This window comes from Gopherus flavomarginatus, chromosome 2 (genome assembly GCF_025201925.1).
Source record: "Gopherus flavomarginatus isolate rGopFla2 chromosome 2, rGopFla2.mat.asm, whole genome shotgun sequence".
Lineage (NCBI taxonomy): Eukaryota > Metazoa > Chordata > Testudines > Testudinidae > Gopherus > Gopherus flavomarginatus.
Window position 1 is genome coordinate 298521612 of NC_066618.1, and position 23361 is coordinate 298544972.

At 45.5% G+C, this 23361-nt stretch overlaps 2 protein-coding genes across 3 annotated transcripts in view; one reads left to right on the top strand and one right to left on the bottom strand.

The window, feature by feature from the left end:
• Positions 1–23361, top strand: part of RHPN1 (rhophilin Rho GTPase binding protein 1) — a 974759-nt gene that overhangs the window by 719571 nt on the left and 231827 nt on the right. The gene's annotated exons all lie outside the window — the stretch shown is intronic.
• Positions 1–23361, bottom strand: part of ZC3H3 (zinc finger CCCH-type containing 3) — a 374847-nt gene that overhangs the window by 144619 nt on the left and 206867 nt on the right. For both annotated transcript variants that reach the window (XM_050940706.1, XM_050940707.1), the window contains exon 5: positions 18077–18270. In XM_050940706.1, the coding sequence (XP_050796663.1) occupies positions 18077–18270 (194 nt within the window). The remainder of the gene's footprint in view (positions 1–18076; positions 18271–23361) is intronic.

Here is a 23361-nt window from a genome sequence, read left to right on the forward strand (position 1 = left end):
TCTACCTCTTTCTTTGAGAAGCCGCACCAATGGTTCATGACCTTGACTGTTAAATCACTTCCCGTTTAAATTTGCCTAATTTAATCTTCCAACGCCGTGCTCTCGTGATATCTGGTAGATATCAGCTCCCTCTTCCCAGAGTAGGTGCTCACAGCCTGGGTTCAAGAGTCACCTAGTAACCTTCTCTTCGATCAGCTAAGCAGAATGTGCTCCTGAGGCCTCCCTCCGTAAGCCCTGCTCTTTAGATCTTGACGGGTTTTTTGTAGCTCTTCCCTGAGCTCTCTCCAGTTTTTCAACATCCTTTTTAAAGTGTGGACACCAGAACTGGACAAAGTGATCTCTCCAAATGCTGCATAAAATGCCTCTATTTGATTCTCATCTGCAATCGCATGCAAATGTAGACTGTCAGTTGCATATGCATTTCTGTGCTTGCAAACCAGCTTGCTGTTTGAAGTAATTTGACCCACCAAGTCTTTGCCAAGAGTCATTATGAAAAGATAGAGCTAACAATTTCCACGTAGCTGATTCTAAGTGTCTATGTGAAAAAAAATCTATCTATCTATCTATCTATCTATCTATGCTATTTACATAACTTTTGTACTCTTCTAACATGCGGTCTGGCAAGGAGCCACACCATTATATGGACATTTAAAACTGTCAAGAGATTGAGGATTAAAAACGTGCTACGATGCATGAACAGTGCATATTTCCCCTTAAGGGATTTTACTCTAAATAACTAACATCCTAAACACAGAGTTACAACAACCCAGTGTCATTCTTGTCTATTGCAAAAGTTAGAAAAATGTGTGGCTGAATTTTTAACTGATAGAACAAAAACCAATAGACAGATAGCTGGAACAGAAATTGCTTCATAGCGCTACTTGCATTTTAGAAAGCTGCCTAATTATTTACACAAACTGAACCTGCTCTGAAAACTATTTAAAAACTGCCTAAACATTTACACAGTTGGAAACAGTCCATTGCTTACTTAATGCTCTTGGTTAAAAAAACTGCATCATTATGTATTAGCCTTTAACAGTCCGGAAGTGGGTTTAATACGCTAGGCTTTTACCCAGGACAAATGTCTCAATTTTTTGAAGTGCTTCTCTTGTGCAAAAAGAATTTTAAAACACATGCAACATATTTTGCAAATCTTTGGGGAAAAAAAAACAACACAAGAGGACACGTCAGAGATACAATCTGTGGCCACAATCCTGCAAGTGCATCCATCTACCTAACAACGCTGGCCCAGATTCTCAAATCTGATTACTGACTTTAGGAGCCGTTTATCACAGAATCACTGAAATGTGGGCTGGAAGCAGGGATTTGAAGCAATCAAATTTTTGAATTGCTCCGCTCCGGCTCCGCTCCAGCTCCAGGCAAAAACCTACTGGTCCGGGCTCCACTCCAAAGCCCCGGCTGGAAGGGACCTCTAGAGGTCATCTAGTTCAGTGGTTCTCAACCAGGATCCTGGGGGCTGCAAGCAGGTCTCAGGTGGTCCGCCAAGCAGGACCAGCGTTGGACTCACTGGGGCCCAGGGCAGAAAGCCAAAGTCCCACTGCATGGGGCTGAAGCCTGGGACACTGAGCCCTGCCACCTGGGGCTGTAGCAGAAGCCTGAACAACTTACCCTCGTGGTGCCCCTTGTGGCATGGAGCCCCCAGCAATCTCCCTGCTTGCTACTCCCTAGCCCCGGCTTTTATATGCAGAAAGCCAGTTGTTGTGGCACAGGTGGGCTGTGGAGTTTTGAGGCATGTTTTGGAAGGAGGGAGATTTCAGAAAGGAAAAGGTTGAAAACCCCTGATCTAGTCCACCCCTTCATACCAAGGCAGGATGAAGTATACCTAGGTCACTCTTGGCAGGTGTTTGTCTAGGCAACTGTAAAGGGGTCTGACAAATCCTGAACACCTACCCCCTGGAAATCAAGCTCTTTAAAAGTATCTCAAGTCAGTCAATCAAAAAGTGAGGCAGTTAAAAAAAAATCACAAAGTTTGGGCTGCTAATATTTAGTATTTACACTGCACTTTTCATCTTCAAAGCACTTCAGTTATTAATGGACACTGCAAACACCGCTGCAAGGGATAGATTGCGCCTATTTTGCAGATGGGGAAACTAAGGGAGAAAGGCCAAATAGTGGGAGTCAGTGCAAGGCCAAGTATTAGAACTCAGCAGTTCCTGGCTCTCAAAGCTCTGTTCAGGAAGGGTGCCCCAGATAAGCCTTCGTCACTGCAGAGCATACACAGAACAGGCCCATCCGCTGCACCGCACATTCCAACCGCTTCAGTGGCATCAACACAGCAGGTGCAAGGAGCAGGGGCCGGGTTAATTTAGTAAAGAGTGGTAATGACTCAAGTCGTTACTTTCTTGATTCTTCTCACTACTCTTGCTAAAAGAACCTGCTAATGCTGGTGATCACGGTGCAAACTCTTACACAGAGCTCGCCCTCACCTACTCAGATGTCTCTGAAAGATTCTGAAGTTATAAACCCTCCTCAATTGCAGGGGGAGGGGGACAAGAGAGAGAAGAAGGGGGAGAAACCCAAAGGCAGCTTAGTGCTGATGGTCAGAGGTGGAGACTGGACTACACCTGACATGTCTCCTTCTCATCCAAAGCATTGTGTGTGAGATGAAATCAGAGCTGGCCTTGCAAAATTTCTGCATATTGAGCTGTAGTAGAACCAGAGATGGGAAACAGGTTCCTTCAAGTTTTAGGAACACAAAGCTGTAGTGATGGGTTTAGATCCAGGGGAAAGACTAGGGCTCCCAGGTGTAATTATTTATTCAAATAATTAATAAATAATAAGAAGATCAGATTCCGATTTGGGCCTCTCTCTAAATGACAGATGACTCTCAGCAACTTGGGAGCTGATTCAACAATTGGTCTAACTTCAAATCCAGGAGTAAATACTGCTCTTGGATCTGCATGGCAAGTCACGCATGCCAGATTCTGCTTTCCCCCATAACCTGGAACGCTCCTGATGTACCGATGTAAACAGATGCATATAACACTCCCTCCCAGGCGTACATTCAGAAGGCAGCAGTGAGCACAAGGGGGGGGGGGGGGGGAGAAAGGCTGCTGCAGATTGCATCAAGGAACTGCACGTTAAGGAGTTTTTAACTGATTGCACAAGCACAGCCGCAGTGGGCTTGGTATTTTATATCTTGCATAAGGGGATACTGTATCTTTTTTTTAAATTAATGATTTTGTCCATCTGAGGCACATCATCTGTAAGAAAATACACAGCCCATGTAAAGGGGCTGTTCCTCAATACATCATCTGTACCTGACACCGCCTGCTCTGGCAGTTCTCAGCGTTATCAAGCAAGTGCGCTGAAAAGTGATTGTTGTACCTAACTCAGCTGCGAGACTCCTCGCGTCTCTCCGGAGGGAACAGGAACTGTCATGTTCATTAAATGCATGATTACAGCTATGATTAATAGTGGGGTCGAAAGCCTAACGACTTTTCTTTCAATCCTTTGAATGAATCATCAGCCAAACTGCACAGTAGCCTTGTCCTGTCAATCCAGCTACTCGAGGATTTTCTACTGAGTCCATCACAAAGTATCTCAACTTTTTGGTAATTTTATTTTAAAAGGACAAAGAAGTCTGGATTTCTCTCTGCTTAAGCTGTTCTGCAAGCACAAACGTATTTACAACCAGTGGGCTCCAACACAGTGTTTCTCTTCCAACACCATCACATCAATGCCGATCTTCGCCCTTAAGGTCATCCCAGCAACTGTGACACAAATAAAGCTGATCAACAATCAAGAGATCCTTCACCTGTTACCCTCATCTCCATAGCCCCTGGGGAGGGGCACTGGATAATTTCACAGACAGCCTCATGACTGCTGTCTGGGAGAAAATGTTCAGTGTCTTATAAAATGTGTTAGCTAGAGAGCTGTATGCAGAACCTTCTTAGGGACTGACCTGAAACTGTGGAACGAACTCCCCCAGGAACTAAAGGCGCATCGCAAACTTCACCACACCAAGTCCCAAAATACGACACTCCACTAGACATGCTGCTTACCACACTACTGGGAGGCACTCAGATACTACGGTGATGAGTGCAGTATAGGAACTGATATTGAATAGATCGGAATAGATGGAAGGTCAGTTAACACACACACATATATACACACACATACACACACACAAATTGGATGTACATTGACTATTTTCCTTTTCACCAATATTAGCTGTAATTATTGCATGCTATCAGCTTGGTTAATTATCAGTCCAACTATTTAGGAAGGAAAGAATGCCAGCATCCAAGATGTGAAGGACACTTTGTATACGCTATTGCTTTATATATAGGGAAATCAGATTTTCCATAGAAAAAGCTTGAGAGGAGCCGATGGAGGACTTACTGAGTCAGGGATGCCTAGCACTGGAGGAGGGTACCATACAAAGGTAACATTCCCATTTACCAAAAAAGATTGGGAGAGTCCCTTGATAGGAGCACATTAAGAAAGCACAGCTGGTCACCACATACAGTTGCAGCAGAGATCAAGGAGCGAATGGGCCACAGATGGAACTCAGCTCTCCTCTCAGGAGGCAGAATGCTCCAGGTCAGAGTGGAGGCCGAGTGGCCGGAGTAAAGGCACCACCCTGCCTGTTCTGTGGATAGCGGACTTTGGTGCCCAGAGCTGTTGTTTTCTCCTACATTTCACCAGCACAAAATCCATTTTACTTGTTTAAATCCCCACAAAGGAAGTGAAATTAACGTACCAGGAGCGATTAACACTCCGCACAGGTGATCACAGCTGACAGATGCTCCCTCTGATGGGCTTCTCCTTGGATTACCTTAATGGGTTTTTCCAAGGTTTCCATTATTTCGCCTACTTCTAAAGGGAAAGGACTTTTGATGCAGATTCCACCAAACGGCGCAGCTTTCATCCGTCCCCGTGTGGTACTTCTGCACCATTAAACACAATTTGTTCTGCTAAACCTGTTTAATGCATGACCTTGGCACCAAGGAAGAATATTCTTTTAACCACAATGATTCCTTTAATAGGTCACATTATCATTGTTCCTTTCTCTTCTGCTGCACAGGCAGCCCTACTTCTCGTGCAGCGAACGAGTCATTGCAGAGGGCTCTGCCTTTATTGCTGAACAAAAAGTTTTTAGGTTGGTGCAGAGGAAATTTATTTCTTTAATTATTATTCATTTAAGTGGGTTCCACCATTTCAGATGATCAGCACTAGTGGCTGCTGGGGGTAATTTATTTTACTCACCAGACAGCGAGAGGCCTCATTCCCTATGAGGTAATGACAAAACCAGGTAGAAGGTACCATTAAAGCCAAGCAGCCAAACTTTTCTCCTTGCTGACCTAAGTGAGCTGCATACAGAGTTGTAGGAGGAGCACCAACGGCCTTGATACAAACTACATCCCAGAGCATTTTGTTATTACAGAAACAAGCCTGAGATTAAGTTAATAAAAAACCACTTGTTTGTTTCCAGGTTATTAATATTATGGCTCTGGAAATCTCTGCAAGGAACCCCCAAACCACCCAACATGCTCAGGATTTCAGGGCAAACTCCAAACTGGGCCACATGCAGCCATAAGATTATTATTTATGATGCACTACAAAACTGCAGGTGCTTTTAGACAATTAGGTGACAAGGTCTCCGCCCGCAAGAGCTTGCAGTAAGGGTACTGTCTCTAGTACATCGCATCATATTGGAATAAGATGGCGAGACATCAAGCTGGCTGGCAGGATGCTGAGCACAATTTACCACTCAGCGTAGACCAGAGCAAGTCGGGTTCAGCCCTGAGTCAGCAGACCCTGATTAAACCCTTCTGAGATCAATTCAAAGCACAACTGCAGGCTTGGGAGGCAAGGCTGAGCCCCGCAGAAGTGATGCCAAAGAGGCCTGCATGAGGCTCTGCAAAGTGAAATCGCTGAAGGGCGAACGGGTCTCACTATTTTCAGCTCTTCCTACCGTATTTAGGAGCTTGCAACAAAGCCTCTTTCCTCACAGCACAATTCATCAGGCTTCTCCCCAAAACTGAAATGTATAAGAAATTAAAGGATTTTCTTGCTTTCTGCCCTGAGGTACTCAGCCTCCTGCAGGTATGAGAGAGCCTATGCAGTACATACAATGGCTGTGGCTAGGAAGAGATGAGGACACCTGTTTATATCACCAACTCAAGGCCAGAGCTGGAAAGGCCTCCATGCACAGAGTTCCCATTGACTTCAACTGGGGATCTGCTAGCAGAGAGCTTGTAGGACTGCACCCTTACAAGTCAGCCATTTCCTGCAGCCTTGAGGGTGGCTGGACGCCCAGCTTGTAGTACTAGAGACGGATGAGCACTGAAAGGCCAATCATATTGGACTACAAGTCTTTTGTGAGATGGCTCAGAGTTAACACCAAAAACATTGTGCTTTTACATAGCACTCTGCATCCATTCAGCCCTCCCAGAATACTCCTTTATCCCCATTTTACAGAAAGAGAGGCAGAGAAGTTAGCAAATTGCCCCAAACCAGAGGCAGTCAGCATCTGAGATGGGATTAGAACAAGGAATCGTGAGCTCACTGATCAACCGTGCCGGCTCTGTGACTGAGAGGCTGGCATCGTTCCTGGGCTCAGAAAATCAGTGAGAGCAAAAAAATCAGCTATTGCACTAAGAGGCACAATCGGGGCCAGGGCGATATTTAACAGGAGCAGACATGGAGCCCACAATTCATTTGCAGAAATTGTCTCTGCATGTCAGAGCAGCAACTAATAGAGCTTAATAAGAGGAAAGAAAAGGGGGCAAGTTGTGTCAAAAGGACTTCAGCTTTTTAAAGCTTTTTTTCTTTTTCATTTTTTTTAAACAAATTAAACTCGAAGGGCTGGCCTAAAGCCAAGGAGCGCACTAGAGAACGGATTGTTCACACAAGCCCTCGGTGACATCACCAGCTTGGTTGTGGTGCTGAGCACTTTATCATCTGTGCCAATGTGGAAAGTGCATTTCTGTGGCGCTCAGCACTTCTAAAACGAGTTGGTAAACAACCAGCAGATAGTGCACTTTCTACAAATGCATTCTTCCCTGCTACGGCAGCTGACAGCTTGGCTTGGAATTTTTTTTCTTCCCCTTCCTTTCACCTCAGTATGGAGTTCCCCTGCTGGGTTTGAAATCATGTTTATTATTATTAGTCATCCTCCTCTGGCACCATCCAGCTGAGGAGCTCAAAGTGCTCTGCAAATGGTAATGAGTCTTGACTCCTTAATTCTACTGGGGGGGGAAGGAAGTATCGTCATCCTCCTTTTCTGTATGGGGAAACTGAGGCCCACAGAGGGGAAGTGGCAGTCTCAGTGTGATGCAGCGAACCCGTCGAAGGGTTGGGAATCTATCTAGGTATTTACCCAGCACCTGTGTACTATTGGAACATACCCAAGTATTTATAAATAATACATTTTCCCTCTCAACTCTTTCCCAAAGTATGGGAGAAATCATCTTGTTGCTAAATTCTCATGATTTTATTCTGAGTCTCATGGTATTTTCTGTTTTTCTTATAACTCCAGCTCTTGGAATCTTCTCATGATGGAAGAATCTCAGCCTTCATTAAAATGAAAAAGATAACTTTCTAGCCTTTGTGATTACAGAGAAAAGCTTGAAATTCAAAAGGCAATCTGTTCCCAACCAGGTAAATTAGGTGCAGCCCTCAAGCTGCTGTATCTAATATGTGCTCCACTGGATATAGTCTGAGTGCTCCAGACCCATCACAGCTCTACCATTTTGTTTTGCTCGGAGTCCTTCCTTTTGCTAAGCTCCCTCTAGTGTTCTCCTGTATGTACTGCATATAATCCCTCTGGCTCTATTCAATTAGCATTAACTACAACAAAAGGGGCCATTTCTCATTAATCACATTCTGCCTATAATTGCCCTTTAAACAAAATTGCAAGCACTGGCCATTGCTTCAGTTCGCCTCCTGAATTTGTATTAGAGTTGGGAGGGGACTCACTCAATCGTATCTAACAAAGGGCATCATGTGGGTAAATACGGACAGGGGGACTTTACAAGGATGAGACCCAGAAACTAAACAGTGCATGGAAGAGAGCCTGAAATCAGCTCTCTGTGCACCTTCAATTCCATCATGTTACTGATAGCTTTAACTGTAACCAGGAGCAGTTCTTTAACAGATTGGGGTCAGGGCTGCTTTCCGGACAAAGTCAAACCTTAATTTTGTTTCTGCTGCTTTCAATCTTGTACCGGGGCTGCTCTTTTTTCCTTTAGAATTTATGAAAAAAACAAAAGGTACTTTTCCAGGACCTCTTCCCCATTTCCACAATCGGACATGGAAATTCCTTACATGCCTCAATTTTGTTTTGTAAGATGTGAAAAGAGCAGAGGCAAGGTTCTTTGTGAGCAAATACAACTTATCAGCCTGTCCAATTAGAGACACATCTAGCTGCAAAATACGTGGGCATAGATTGTTTTAACCTGCTGCTCAGTTCATACTCCTTTGTTTCAGAGGTCGAATTGAAATAAACTCTGTACTCACCACTTTGAGGTGGCTACTAATGAAATGAAATGTAGTTGTCAAGAGCCCAAGGTTAGAGGTTCATTCGTTTCTGACCAGCATGCCTCCAACGCACACTGGCTGCCATGGAGTAGCAGAGTGACTCTGTAACCAGGTCAGCATTTTTACTTGGATGTTTTCCCTTTACCTCAACGGTCTACCATGCTACATCCATGTTCTGATCTGTGCTGGCAGATGGATCTTGTAAGAGAATTTTGCTAAGCAAACAAAAAAGAAAGCTGAGAGTGATGTGTGTGATAAGTGCATACACACACACTGAGCGTGGTCACTGAATCCACTCCCTTTATAGGCATAGCCTATCTTAGTTCAAAGGAAAATCACATTTGTTGAGAAAGAGCATTAAAATGCCACTACAATCGGATGAGGGTCTATCATAAAAATTGCACTTTCCATACAGCCTGGAGATCAGATCTGTTGACTAAAAGACTAGATCTGATGACTTCCCCACACAAACATGCTTTTTTATAAGCTTTCACTTCACCAAGGCCTGCCCAAACCGTCACCACTATGGGATAAGATGGTCTAGTCTGGCTTGTGTATCAGCAAAAGAAACCATTATGTATGTTCCAATTACAGATATTTTGACTAACAGCAATAATGCTTGAGCCTGAAAGAACCCAGCTTGGCTTTGAGATCCCAGGCTGAATTTGCAGTTGGCAATGGAGCCAACAGTGCATTAAAGTTTATCATGGTTCTGTTCACAATAGTTCCAAAATGCTTCCTAAACTGCTGAACTCTTCTACTGATTCCAGGACAGGAAAACTGGAATAATTTACCAAACCAGACAAGGGAAAGAAACTTTGAAGATACATACTCAACTACAGCCTAGGATATATTAAGATTTCAGGACAAATGCAAAGCTAACTATACTATCTTCATATGGCATTTCTGTGACAATCAGAACCACAGTACTGTATCTGAAGGTTATCACTACTTTGCTTGGCCAGAACTCTGCACCAGTGGATTTTGAGAATGGGAAATTATGAAAGGTGAATGGAAAGTTAGAAGGGTGAGAAATGATGGTCTGATTGTTAGGATACAGGACTGGGGGGCACAGCTCTGCCACCAACTTCCTCCATGACCTTACGCTTTGGCTAAAGTTCTCACATGTGGTCACTTAATGTGAGGCTTCCAAATTCATAGATATGTCAGCACCTACATCAATGGCCTGATTTTCAAAGGAGCTGAGTGCTTGCCTACTTGGAAGGGAGAGCGTGGCGAAGGGTAGTTAATTATTGTCTGTAAAACACATTGAGATCTTTGGGTGAAAGGTGCTATGTAAATACAAAGAATTATTATTATTGAGTTACAGGTAAAAATTACACAATTATTTCACCATTAGCAGGCGAACATTTGCAGAGCTTTCATGTAAAATACAATGCAAGTGAGACACTCCTGTCCTTCAAAATGATCTTTTTCTTGCAACGAGGAGAGGATCCCCCTACGCAGGGCCTCGGTATTATTGCAAGGAACAACTGAACAGTAAAGCAGGGCTTTACATGGATAGGACTGCTCAATCTTATTATTAAAGTCTTCCCCAGTGAGGCAAAGAAAAAAAAAGGCTACCTGAGACGTAAGGAGCTTTCATGTTGCTTAACAGTATCCCTGTAACTAGGCTTGGGAGGTAGCTAGGTACGTTTACCGCAATGGTTTGAGCTAGTTGGGCTTCTGTTCCTCCTGATGTTCAATAAACAATCTGTACAGAGCTACTGGTGACTTCTCACCTCTAACACCACAGGGCACTCCACAGGGAAGGAAATGGAATTCTCTAAGCTCTGGGAAGGCCTCTTACACTCAGCCTCCCCTCAAAGAGCTCACCGTCCATCTGTGCTCTGTTTGTACAGCACCCAGCACAGTAGGGCCCTGATCCAGGACTGGGCCTCCTACATGTTACTGTAATGCAAATAAATAATACATCATAATACTAAAGGGAGGCTAAGGGAACATCTAAAAATGGAATTACGGGTGAAAAGTTGCAATTCCCTTGCCAGAGGCCACACCTATACAAGGGAATTTCACAAATGACTTCCTCCTGGGTTCACACCAGTTGAGCTGCACGGGCAGGAGCTCTAGCGGCTTCTGATGTTTTAGCTGCTGTATTGATGACACAGCCCTGGGTCCAGGAGAAAGGGGGGAACAGGTCTTTCTCTCACACTCCCCAGTCGCTCTCCTTACCAGCCTCGACACACCCATTTTGAAAAAAATGCAAGGGATTCCTAAGAGTTGTTAGAAGTTTAATGCTCCTTTGAGAGCTGGAGGAAAGGGGAAAAGGTGGATGAAATCCAGCACCGTGCAGGTGTGATTGCCGCCCTCACCCCTCTACCACACAGGGAGCCATGAGCTAGGTACACTGAGACGCCACAGCGCCATTGGTGGCCATTAACTGGACTTTGCTTTCGGTTCCCTTTGTGCAGCCTCCACTGAAGTCAGCGGGACTGTAAGGATTTAAGAGCAAAATCTGGCCCTGGGTCAGCGGTATCCATTCTAATGGAAGGGTGCGATCTAATACCCATTTTCAGCTGTGCAGACCAGCCCTTTTCTTGCCTGTGTGCATTCAGTTCAGGTTTCGGCATAAAGAAACCCACATACCCACTCCTCCACTGCTCTCCTGCCCCAAAAGTGCCTGGCACAATGCTTACTGCTCGCCGTCTTCATGGTAATGAGGTGGATTGCAGACAAGCAGGAGTAAAACTCCTGGTTTCCCTCTCACTTAGGGAGACAGATGACTTGCTTTATCATTTCTGGCAGCCTTGTGATTGGCCACTGAGATTGTATAGGGCTGGAATAGACGCAGCCCCAAGACCAAATTCTAACCTGCTCAGTGGTTAAAGTAGGCATTTGGCCTGGACAGCAGAAGTGAATTGGAATGGTCCAGCTGCCTGGGGGGGAAAGGTTGGCAGAGCACATAGCAAGACAGTGTGAACAAAGCGGACTAAATAATACTCAGTAATTCTTGTCCGTTGCTGTCATACAGTGGTGGTAGAAGACATGATGGAATGAAAGGATCACAGTGTGGCAACAGCGCGTACAAAGGGAGGGACTCCTGGATAAAGCAGTAGCCTGCCTGGTTTGTTTAGCATTAACTACCTACTGAAATTCAATATTTTGCTTCTTGTCTGAGGTGAACATTGAGAAAACACTACCTTGAACGTGAGACCTGTGGCACCCGCCCTCAGCGCATATCGCACTAAGTAACTCCTTCTCCATTCTGCTCTTTAGATTTCAGCATCTGCTCGCTAGAAGCTACTCTGGCGCACAGCACAAGATTAGTGGCCCATCTGATTTGCAGGTAGGGACATGAAAGAATTTTATCATAACTCTAATTGTAGCCATGCCTGGAGGAGACAAAATACTAACCCAATAAATTCAGACGAAGAGCAGAATCACAAGGCAAAATTATAACCCAACTTAAGTAAATTCCAAGCTATTAAATTGTCCAGAGTGTTTCCCATCTCCTTGGTAGCCCAAAATACACTATGTTTTGCACTGAAGGAGAACTGAAAAGCTGTACCCGGAAGCCTCCTACTGCAAGACAAACCCAAGAAAGAAACCAACAGGACTCCACTGGCCATCACATACAGCCCCCAGCTAAAACCCCTCCAACGCATCATCAGGGATCTACAACCCATCCTCGACAATGATCCCACACTTTCACAGGCCTTGGGTGGCAGGCCAGTCTTCGCCCACAGACAACCTGCCAACCTGAAACATATTCTCACCAGTAACTGCACACCGCATCATAGTAACTCTAGCTCAGGAAACAATTCATGCAACAAACCTCAATGCCAACTCTGCCCACATATCTACACCAGCGACACCATCACAGGACCTAACCAGATCAGCCACACCATCACCGGTTCATTCACCTGCACGTCCACCAATGTAATATACGCCATCATATGCCAGCAATGCCCCTCTGCTATGTACATTGGCCAAACTGGACAGTCGCTACGGAAAAGGATAAATGGACACAAATCAGATATTAGGAATGGCAATATACAAAAACCTATAGGAGAACACTTCAACCTCCCTGGCCACACTATTGCAGACCTTAAGGTGGCCATCCTGCAGCAAAAAAACTTCAGGACCAGACTTCAAAGAGAAACTGCTGAGCTTCAGTTCATCTGCAAATGTGACACCATCAGCTCAGGATTAAACAAAGACTGTGAATGGCTGGCCAACTACAAAACCAGTTTCTCCTCCCTTGGTTTTCACACCTCAACTGCTAGAACAGGGCCTCAGCCTCCCTGACTGAACTAACCTCGTTATCTCTAGCTTGCTTACATATATATACACCTGCCCCTGGAAATTTCCACTACATTCATCTGACGAAGTGAGTATTCACTCATAAAAGCTCATGTTCCAAAACGTCTGTTAGTCTATAAGGTGCCACAGGATTCTTCGCTGCTTTTACAGATCCAGACTAACACGGCTACCCCTCTGATACTCTCTTAAATATATCTTTTAAAGTGCTTAAGATCAAGCTTAAGAGGATATGTGGAGTCTTATATATGACAAATAAACACAATTTTGCAGCCTGACAGCCCCACTTGTCCTGAAGGAAGGAATTCTGATATTCAATGCAATTAACCCTTTCCAAGCAGGAGATGATATGGCTACATTCCAAAGGAGGGCTGAAAAGTCACACAAAGAGACAGAGCTACAGGGGTAAAAACTGAATGCTTCACATGGCAGGGGTTAAAGGGCCATTCAGAACAGAAGGGATTCAAAACTAAGGGACCTTTACTAGTATTGAATTCCCCCAAATCAGAGATCACTCACCCGCCACAGCATTCACTGTACAGTAACTCCTCACTTAAAGTCATCCCAGTTAATGTTACGTTGCGGAGCAATTAGGGAACATGCTCGTTTAAAGTTGTGCAATGTTCCCTTACAACGTTGTTTTTGCAGGAAGAGCAGCCCATTGCAGCCAGCTGGTGGGGGCTTGGAACCAGGGTGGACCGGCAGCCATCCCATCAGCTCCCTGCTCACCTAAGTTCTCTGTGCAGCAGCCACCAAGAAGGCTATCAATTGCCGGCAGTTCAGCTGTCCCTCTCCCCATTGCCATGTGCTGCTCCTGCCCTCTGCCTTGGAGCTGCTCCAAGCAGGGGCGGCTCCAGCCCCCAGCACGCCAAGCGCATGCCTGGGGTGGCAAGCCAAGGGAGGGGCTCTGCCGGTCGCCGCGAGGGCGGCAGGCAGGTTGTCTTTGGCGGCATGCCTGCAGAGGGTCCGCTGGTCCCGCGGCTTTGGTGGACCTCCCGCAGGCATGCCGTCGAATCTGCGGGACCAAGGACCTCCCGCAGGCGTGCCGCCGAATCTGCGGGACCAAGGACCTTCCGCAGGCGTGCCGCCAAAGGCAGCCTCCCTGCCATGCTTGGGGCGGCAAAATACATAGAGCCGCCCCTGGCTCCAGGGAGCCTCCTGCTTGCTGTGCAGGGGAGGAGGAGAAGAGGGGGGACTAATGTTAGCGTGTCCCCCTCCCCCCTGTCCCCCACCTACCCCTCCTCCATATAGAGAGGGGGGGGACATGACAGGGGTCAGGACAGGGAGCTTGCTGGTCGTAGCTGCTGTCTCAACTTCCTGATCTTTTTAAAGGCAATGTACTTAGAGTGGTATCAGCGTACTTGAAGGGGCAATGCACATCTCTCTCCCCCCCACACACACAGGGGTGTGTGTGTGTGTGTGTGTCTCTCTCTCTCTCTCTGCCATGCTGTCTCCCCTCCCTCCATTCGTCATGCCTTGTAGAGTGTGAGGCTACATTAACAACAACGTGTTAACCCTTGAGGGCTCAGCTAGTTCATCATTTAGCGGAAAGGCATTCCCTGGAAATATCCCACCCTCTTCCTTCACCACCTCAACCAAGCTTCACAATCAGCATTGCTGTGCACAGTATTAAACTGTCTGTTTAAAACTTATACTGTGTATGTGTGTGTGTATATTATATATATATATATATACACATACACACACACACACACACACACACACCCATATATTATATAAACACTGCACAGTTTTTTGTCCGGTAACAAAGATTTCCCTTTGGTTTGGTCTACGGTTTGGTCCACCTGCTTCCCTCTTCACAAAGTTCCCCCGTACCTTTTCCCATACACCATAGCAAAGTCTCAAGTGTCAGAGGGGTAGCCATGTTAGTCTGGATCTGTAAAAGCAGCAAGGAGTCCTGTGGCACCTTATAGACTAACAGACGTATTGGAGCAAGAGCTTTTGTGGGTAGCAAAGTGATGAGTTAACAGCTTACAGGTGGGATCAAGTGCTTTTAAACCAACAAGAACCTGTGCGTGTGGGTGCAGAGACAGCAGCAGGGAAGACACTGCACAGTACCTGCCTGCGTAGCCAGCCACAGGGTGGGTCTCTGTCCTGAACAGGCCTCAGCTGTGAAAATGCCAACTACAGCTTCCTTCCCAAACTGCTGGCCAGACTTCTTTTAATGCTCTCAGAAGGCAGATTACCTGGAAATGATGCTTCATCATCTTTCCACCCCTCTGACCTCCTCAGCATTATCATCTCTGGCATTATCTGCACACTTCTTCATTTCCCATCGGCAGGGCCTCGGAAGCTAATCCCTGGTTTAAGCTAAATCTCCGCCCTCTTCACCTACGGAGATGATGTGCCGTAAGCATTTCTCATCGCCGCAGTTACTTCTCCAGCCTATCCCTAATTTCCCACTCTCAATTTTTTCTCTCTCACATTTACCGTCTGCATGTAAGCTGGGGGAGGGTGGGAGGGTGTTTACTCTTTGTTGAGATGTTGCCATTTGCTCTTAATTTCTGCCCATTTTTAAAAACGTTCCGAGGCTGCTGAGTTCTTCTGCTGACAGGAGTTTTGTGCCTCTTCAAGGCTCTCTCACTTGCTCACTCTCTAATCCCGTTCTTTATAGGTTTGTTTAACTGCACTGGCTGCCAGCGTCCCTTTTAAATATTTTATTTGCCTTGAGCTTTTGCTCTCTTTTGGGTTGTTTTCAAGAGGGGAAAGAGGGAAATTAGATGTAGATTGATTTTTTCCTGAGTTAATTTGGACAATAATCGATTCCAAAGATTTTCCTTCACCTCATCCTGCACTTCTGTGAAGTTGGGAGTTGTGGGCGCGCTGCCGAAATGCCACTTTCGGATGCAGTGAGAGAAGCATTTCAGTTCTGTTTACACTGTAATCAGCAGGCCCTAGGTGCTCATCAACTTCTTGTTTATCCTACCTCAGTTATTTCCGTTGACCAAGAGAAGGGAGAGGAAAAACCCTCCTAAAATGATGGGATGTTCCCCCAACTATGCCAGGCAACAGAGTTCTATGAGAGCCTCTGGGAACATTTCCCCTTTAACTGATTCCACTCTAGTTATCCCAATCAATGTCTGGACAGTTGAGATGTCCTCCCCCTCAGTAGCCTAGACCTTTCAAATAAGCTTACTGTACCCACTTTCACATGTCCTGAGCTTTCTTTTTAACCTGTCAATCTCCCAGTGTTTTACATTATATTTAAAATTAAATCCTCGCCTTTGTATCAATTCATAAAATCATAGAAGATTAGGATTGGAAGAGACCTCAGGAGGTATCTAAGTCCAATCCTCTGCTCAAAGCAGGACCAACCTCAACTAAATCATCCCAGCCAGGGCTTTGTCAAGCCTGACCTTAAAAACCTTTAAGGATGGAGATTCTACTATCTCCCTAGGTAACCCATTCCAGTGCTTCACCACCCTCCTAGTGAAATAGTGTTTTCTAATATCCAACCTAAACCTCCCCCACCGCAACTTGAGATCATTGCTTCTTGTTCTGTCATCTGCTACCACTGAGAACAACCCAGCTCCATCCTCTTTGGAACCTCACTTCAGGTAGCTGAAGGCTGCTATCAAATCTCCGCTCACTCTTCTTTTCTGTAGACTAAATAACCCCAGTTCCTTCAGCCTCTCCTCGTAGGACATGTGCCACAGCCCTCTAATAATTTTCATTGCCCTCCGCTGAACTCTCTCCCATTTGTCCACATCCTTTCTGTAGCGGAGGGACCAAGTCAGATCCACGTATAGTAACATTAACTTATACACTCACCCTCCATCTCTCCAAAACTCAACCCTCTCCCACCAAAATCTCTACATACCATCCATCTGACTTCGCAGAGCTTTATCATAGTTAGCAAGGCAGACTCGTACAGTAGTTAGGGCACTAGCTTTGGATTTGGCTGTGCTGCTGTAAGGTCCCTCCCGTCGGCATAATTTAACCACCTTCAATGAGTGGCAGTAACTATGTCTCCCGCCGACATAGCACTGTCCACACCGGCGTTTTTGTAGGTGAAATTTATGTCGTTCAGGGGTGCGTGTTTTTTCACATCCCTGGCAGACAAAAGCGCCAGTGTAGACATAGCCTCAGTGTCTCTGTGCCTCAGTTCCCCACATGTACAATGAGAAGGGAACTTCACAACACCTCAGTGAGGTTGTGAAGACAAATACATTACAGACTGTGAGCGGCTCCAGTATTACAGTGATGGGGCGACACAAATACTTGAGAGAGACAGCCAGATTATCCCTGATTTTCCTTTACAACAGTGGTTACAGAATAAACACCTGCTGAGCACAGATAGAAATGGAGGAAAATGCACAAAAGGTCCTCAAGCCCTGGATTGCTTAAGAGAAGTACATAAGACGAGCTGTCAAATACACCTGGGATAGGAACACAGGCCATTCTAGACTAGGATACTGGTCAATCTAGGTTTGTCATTTTACCTCCAGCAGTAACCAACAGCTGACACTTCTATAACAAAAGTGATGAAGACAGGAAACCAATGTGATTGGGACAAATATCTCTAGAAGCAGTTAACAGCCACGGCTGATCTACTTAGATCAGTGTTAAGTTTAATTTGGTGAACCCAACAGATGCCTTTGAACTGGATGAGCCATTTACAGGCAGCACTATCTTAGGCAGCTATAGGGTGCCCGTCAGAGTAGTATCTCAGCACCTCTGGCGTTTAGGAGAATGGGATGATATCACCTGAGTTCAGGCAGTCTTCCCTTTGTCAGGTAAACAGCTATGGGTAGGGCTGTCAAGCAGGCTATGGGAGGGTGACAACCAAATGATAGTTCAGGCACATGCTCCAGCAGGATGCTGATGCATTTGGGAAGAGTTAAAATAGTCACACTGAGTAGCAACAAGAATGTCTGGGGAGAAGCAGCAGTTGCGGGAACACCGCCGGGCTGGCGAGCTTTAATACAAAGTGGTGTCACATCTCTGTAAGCCTCACCTTGCTCTTACCATCTCATCCCATTCAGAAACATCCATATTTCTCATTCAATCAGACTAGAGGACACAGTATCCATGGCCTGCATGGTTGCATTAGTTTGCTCCTCTCCCACTTTGATTTCTGGTTTTTACTGGCCCCTTGGTGGCTGGGACCCTTCAGGAGCAAGCGGGGGACAAAAGCGCAGCGGAAGGTGCCACATGATGGAGATGTGAATGTGGACATATGTTGCTCAGTTTGTCTCACTGGGAATTCACACACACAGACGTGCAAACTCTCAGCACAGGACACAGAGGCCTTATCATCACCTACCTGTTCTACTGTGGAGCTTGTTGCTCAGGTCGCCACCCCTGACTGGGGAGCTGGAGGTTTTGGAGAGCTTATTGGCTGACACTGTGTACATCACGCCTCCTATACAGCAAAAGCCTCTGTTCCTCCATCTTGGCTGCAGCTGCTGGGATTTGCTGCCCAGGGGTGACTGGCGCATTTGGTTTAATACCAGAGACCTGCAAAAAGACAAAGAAAGGCCACAAATGAGAGAAGAAGTGAGCTTGGTATCCATTCTGCTTCAGATTTCATGGACAACCCTACAGATGGAGGGAGTCTCCAGCCCCACTTAGGGCCACTTGCTGTAGTAGCTGGATCCTTCCTGCTCATGCTCTGTACTACCACAATGATGGAGAGCTCTAAATAACTGGAGGAATCAGGGGCTATATTCTCCTGCAGGCAGAGGAAAATCATAGGTTCCCCACTCCTCTTGTTTAACATCTATTGACTACTCCCTTTAAGGCCCTTCCGCTCCTCAGCTCAGGACACAGTACATCTTCATTCCCCCTTCCCTACAGGCCTGAGAAGCCCCTTCCTCTCCAAGCTGGAACAGAAGTTTGGGGGAAGTGCTCCTGGGAAGTGAACTCTGGGTCTTGAAGCTGGCTGAGGGGCGCTAAGGGACATCAAATGGCTTCTCAGGGCACCCTGGCTTTGGTTGACCCAGCCCAGTTCATTGGCCCTAAATATTGCTGACTGATACCGTGGACCTCCAACGCTCAACCTAAAGTACAGCTAAAACCTGGGCTGTATTGTGGCTATTAGTGCATGACAGCATATAGCATATCGAGGTTTCTGTGTGCCTTCTAAATACAGAGCCAACTTTACTGCTACCAAAATACATACATGTGGACACAACCATCCCAGTGAAACTGGGCACACGAGTGCTCAGCTGCCCACTGATTTGGAACATCCTGTCCTTAAGCCCTGGCTCATGGAAGATCCATAGCAGCCAAGGGCAGGAAAACCAAGCTCAATGGTTCATTTAAAGCCAGAAGTTGGCTCTCTCTGAGGAGCCCCCTTTTCCAGGTTGTCCCTGTTCTGCACCAGTGCAGGAGAAGATGCCCTCTCTGCAAAAATCTCCCCAAGAAAGGATGTCCTTCCTAGCCAGATGATAGTGTTGGGGCAGCCTAGATGAGGCCGGCAGCCCAAGACCCACCTGCAATCATAAGCAGTTGGCAACAGATGTAGGCCTGGAATTCCACAGACAGGTGGGACAAACAGTGACCAGATTGTGCCCCACTTCCGCAGCTGAACTGAGTGTAACCAAACTCACTGGAGCCCTAAAGCTAGAGAAAAGTGATCCATAAAACTGTGGCCCTTCTGCACCTCTTTAAGGCCTTACAAGTGGTTCCTGCAGGGCCTGCACGTCTAATCAGTGCTCTGCCTAACACCAGGCACAGACACTGACCTGCCTAGGGCCTACATAGCAGAGAGCGGAGACTGGGAACCAAAAGACGTGGTAGCACAGACAGCTACTGGGACCAACTTCCCAGCCCCTTTCCCCTCTGCTATAAGAGCAGATCTTGCAGCCAGTGAGAGGGATAAGAATGGAGTGACACCCCTTACCTCCCAGCAGTCAGAGGGAGAAAGGTTAGCACAATCACATGGCCCTGGTGCTTTTAGGACACTGGGGTACGATTAATCTAGGGCCTGTTGACAGCTGCATGAGATGAACAGCTGCTGATAAAGGCTGTGAACTAATACCTTAGTACCAGCTCTACCCTCCATGTGCTCATTCACTGCAGGAAACCCTTCCAGTTGACAGACTGACTTTTCCTATGTAATGCCAGCTTGCATTCAAACCGAGTAAAGCCGTGTGCCTCATTTTTGTACTGACGCTGTTATGCACACCAGAGCTGTTGCAGCCAAATCAAATCCACTCAAATATGCAGTCCTCTTAACCATTTACCACTAATCCAAACAATAATTTGTTTATGCAAATTACAGCTCTAATTTTGTATTAGTACAATTTATGCTCCTAACGCTATTAACAGAACGTATATAAACCGCCCATTATTGAAGGATATCTGTAAATTAAGGCCTGGCATCCTATCAGCAGGACACAAACCCTGGGAGCATTACCTTTAAATGAAGATGTGCTGCAAAGAAAGAGAACTGTAAAATGCAATAGTTACATTTATTAGTGCTTAGTTTGACAGTCTATTCATTTAATATGGCTGTTGCCATTGGCTACCCACCTTACATATCTGCTAGCGAGTTTCCACAGACGCAGGGTGGGAGAAACCTTAGAATGAACGGTTATGCTGCAGCAATCTGCAATCGGATTCTTTGGCAAGCCCTTCAACGTGCCTTTGGGACGTACTCATCTTATTAAAGGTCTAAAAATCTGTGTTTATAGCAAGGGACTCACATGAAATGGAGAAAGGAACTTCCCTGTCATTCTCGTACAGTGAAGTTAGCATTTCTAATGGGGCTACAAACAGCATAAGCCCAGGTGGGATCACTGACTGGCCAGACAGGTGTGTGGGGATTGGATCATGATGCAGAATGAAAGCAAGCGGCACCTGATTTCCTCCTGGATTCTCTCCACAGAGCTTCTCACCTCTGCCGTCTTAATGTGCAAATCTGTGATACAGTGAGAAGGAGGATGGCCTAGGGGTTAGAGCAGTAGCCTGGGAACTGGGAAAGCTGGGTTCAGGACCCTGCTCTCCCACAGACTTGCTGTGTGACCTTGGAGAAGTCATGATCATTCTTTGCTTCAGTTCCCTGTGTGTAAAATGGGGATAAATGCGCTTCCCCACCCTACGGTGGTGTTGTGAAGATAAATGCATTAAGATTATGAGGCACTCCATTACTACGGTAAAGGGGGCAATTTAAGTACCCCCAATAATAAGCCTGACTATGCCAGGTTACAGCCTCGTGATCAGCCTGCAAATGGGACACAACCCCTATCTTTTGCATTTCAGAAGTTTGTCAGCTTGGTTCCAATCTGTTTTCTCAGTTCATCCATACCAAAAATCAACGTGGAAGTAATTTTCTCGCTAAAGAGATCTAGTTCCACTGGTCTATGGGACCCAGGATTCTTTAGAGATCAGAGGTGCTTGGTTTGCATAACATTTGGTTCTTAAGAAACTTCTCTAATGTCACTAGGAGATCAATGCAGAGTCTGAAATTCACAAGGCCTGGCAGGAGTGAACCTCATCTCCTCACCTCCAAGCTACACTACACTGCAACGTGTGCTCTGTGGTACTCCCCTGGTGGGGCATTTGGAAGCATTACCTAGTGCAGGATGGAGCTACTCTCCTTTTAGGCAGGGGAGATAGGACACACCATAATAATCGCATGTTAATCCCATGCTCTTCCTGGTGCAATTCAAGACTTTGATCAGCCTCTAGAAGGCACATAGTGCCTGTCTCAGGAACCACCTCTTCTCCCCCTGAATCCCATCATGGCAGAGGTAAACAGCCAAGGCTTTGTTTGTTGGTTCCCAGAGCAGAATTCCAAAGACCTGCGGTAAAGGCCTCTCAGTGGCAGGGCTTCAGCTGTCAAATTCATTCACAGCACAGACATATCAGAGCCAGAGATTTATCTTCAAGGTGCATCTATTTTGTGTGGGCTCTAGCAAAATTATGAGTATTAGCATCCCCTGGAAATTGGTCTCCTAGCTGGTTAGCTATTCGATCTGATCTAAGGGAACCGAACTAGATGTTGTGAGAGGATGCATAGAGTTATAGTGTATATACATTAAGAATGGATCCTGATACCTTAGTGATGGACACCTTATTATGTTAACACACAAATAATACATGTTAAACACAAAGTTTTCATAACCATAAAGCAATATCAACACTCCCTGGGCAAGAGAGACCACCTGAACTACACACCTCCACTTCCTTCACTCGAACAGCTCCATATTTTAACCTGGAGCAACGCGTTATCAAGTGGGCCTACATGCTAATCATTCTTACGTTCCCATTTTGTGTTAGTCTTGAGCTGTGGACCACAGTCACTGACAGACTACAGGGGCTCAGAATAAAAAAACAACACAACATTTTGAGTCAAGGCATCTACATTACATCTCCACTTACGCTGCCTACTTTCCACACCCAGGAAATATTAAAGATAACCATGTTGCACAAAATGAAATGAATTCAGAGCTAGATACTATTTATATGGCATTTGTAGCTAGCAGACTAACTTCCTTGCTGCAAAACCACAGGTTCTTTGAAGTCACACACCTTTTGCATGGGGTACTGGAAACTCAAAGCTAAAGTGAAGGTTTGAATTTACAGGAGAAGGGTGATTTGGGGGCTAAAGGATTGAAATGGGCATGTGGAGTCTATTCCCAGTCCTGCCCCAAACTATGTGACCTTGCAGGCATTGTTTAAACTGTGCCTCAGTTTCCCTCACCTGTACCAACAAGAAGGCCGAGTGGCTTAAATGTTGTAATGCTTGTAAAGTGCTTTGAGATCCTTCTATGAAAAGCACAATAGATGCTCAAAGCATCTCTCTCATGTACCTATAAAAACACACACCTTCAAAGAGCACAAGCCTCTTTCAGAGCTACACAATGGCTTGCATAGACAGGCCTGTACTTAAGGTATCAATTAGTTTGTTGTACTTTGAGGGCTCTTTGCTCAGATTTGCATTAGATTGCAGGGTTTTACTAGGAAGATCCTTAATATAGACACCTGCATTCAGTATTGTTCTAAATACAGAGACTCAGTAAATCCTTCTCTGGAAAACATGTCCAGAAAAGGCCTCATTAAAGCTATCCACCCTAAAGTGGTTGTTGCAGTTAGTTTCCTTTAAATAAAGTATGCTAGCTAAAAGGTAAATGCTGCCTGGTTTCACTAGCTATGATAGTTGTAATATGCTACAGCTGTGATTAAAACTAAACACTGCAGACAAACAGCTTTTTAACAGAACATGGAGTTACTTCCACCCGAGATAAAACCAAACCCAAGTGTAAAAACTAATCAAATACAGGAGCCTTCAGGTTAGCAAATATTGTTTGAAAGTACTTAAGCTGCTTTCCCACAACTTAATTGGAAATCATGTATAACAGCAAAGATCCTTACAAGAAAATTCAACCCAAGAGAGGTGCCTACAAGAAACTAAGAACTACACACACTTGACACTAAAAAAGGAATTATGTGACTGTGTTGTTAGAAACAGAGTATTTGCTTGCTCAGAGAGAGGGATGTGTCCATAATCCCTATATACAAGCAGCATGGTAGGAATGGTTAGCGATACAGGACGTATTTACTTTGATTTCTACATATAAAACATCAAAGAATGCCTATAAA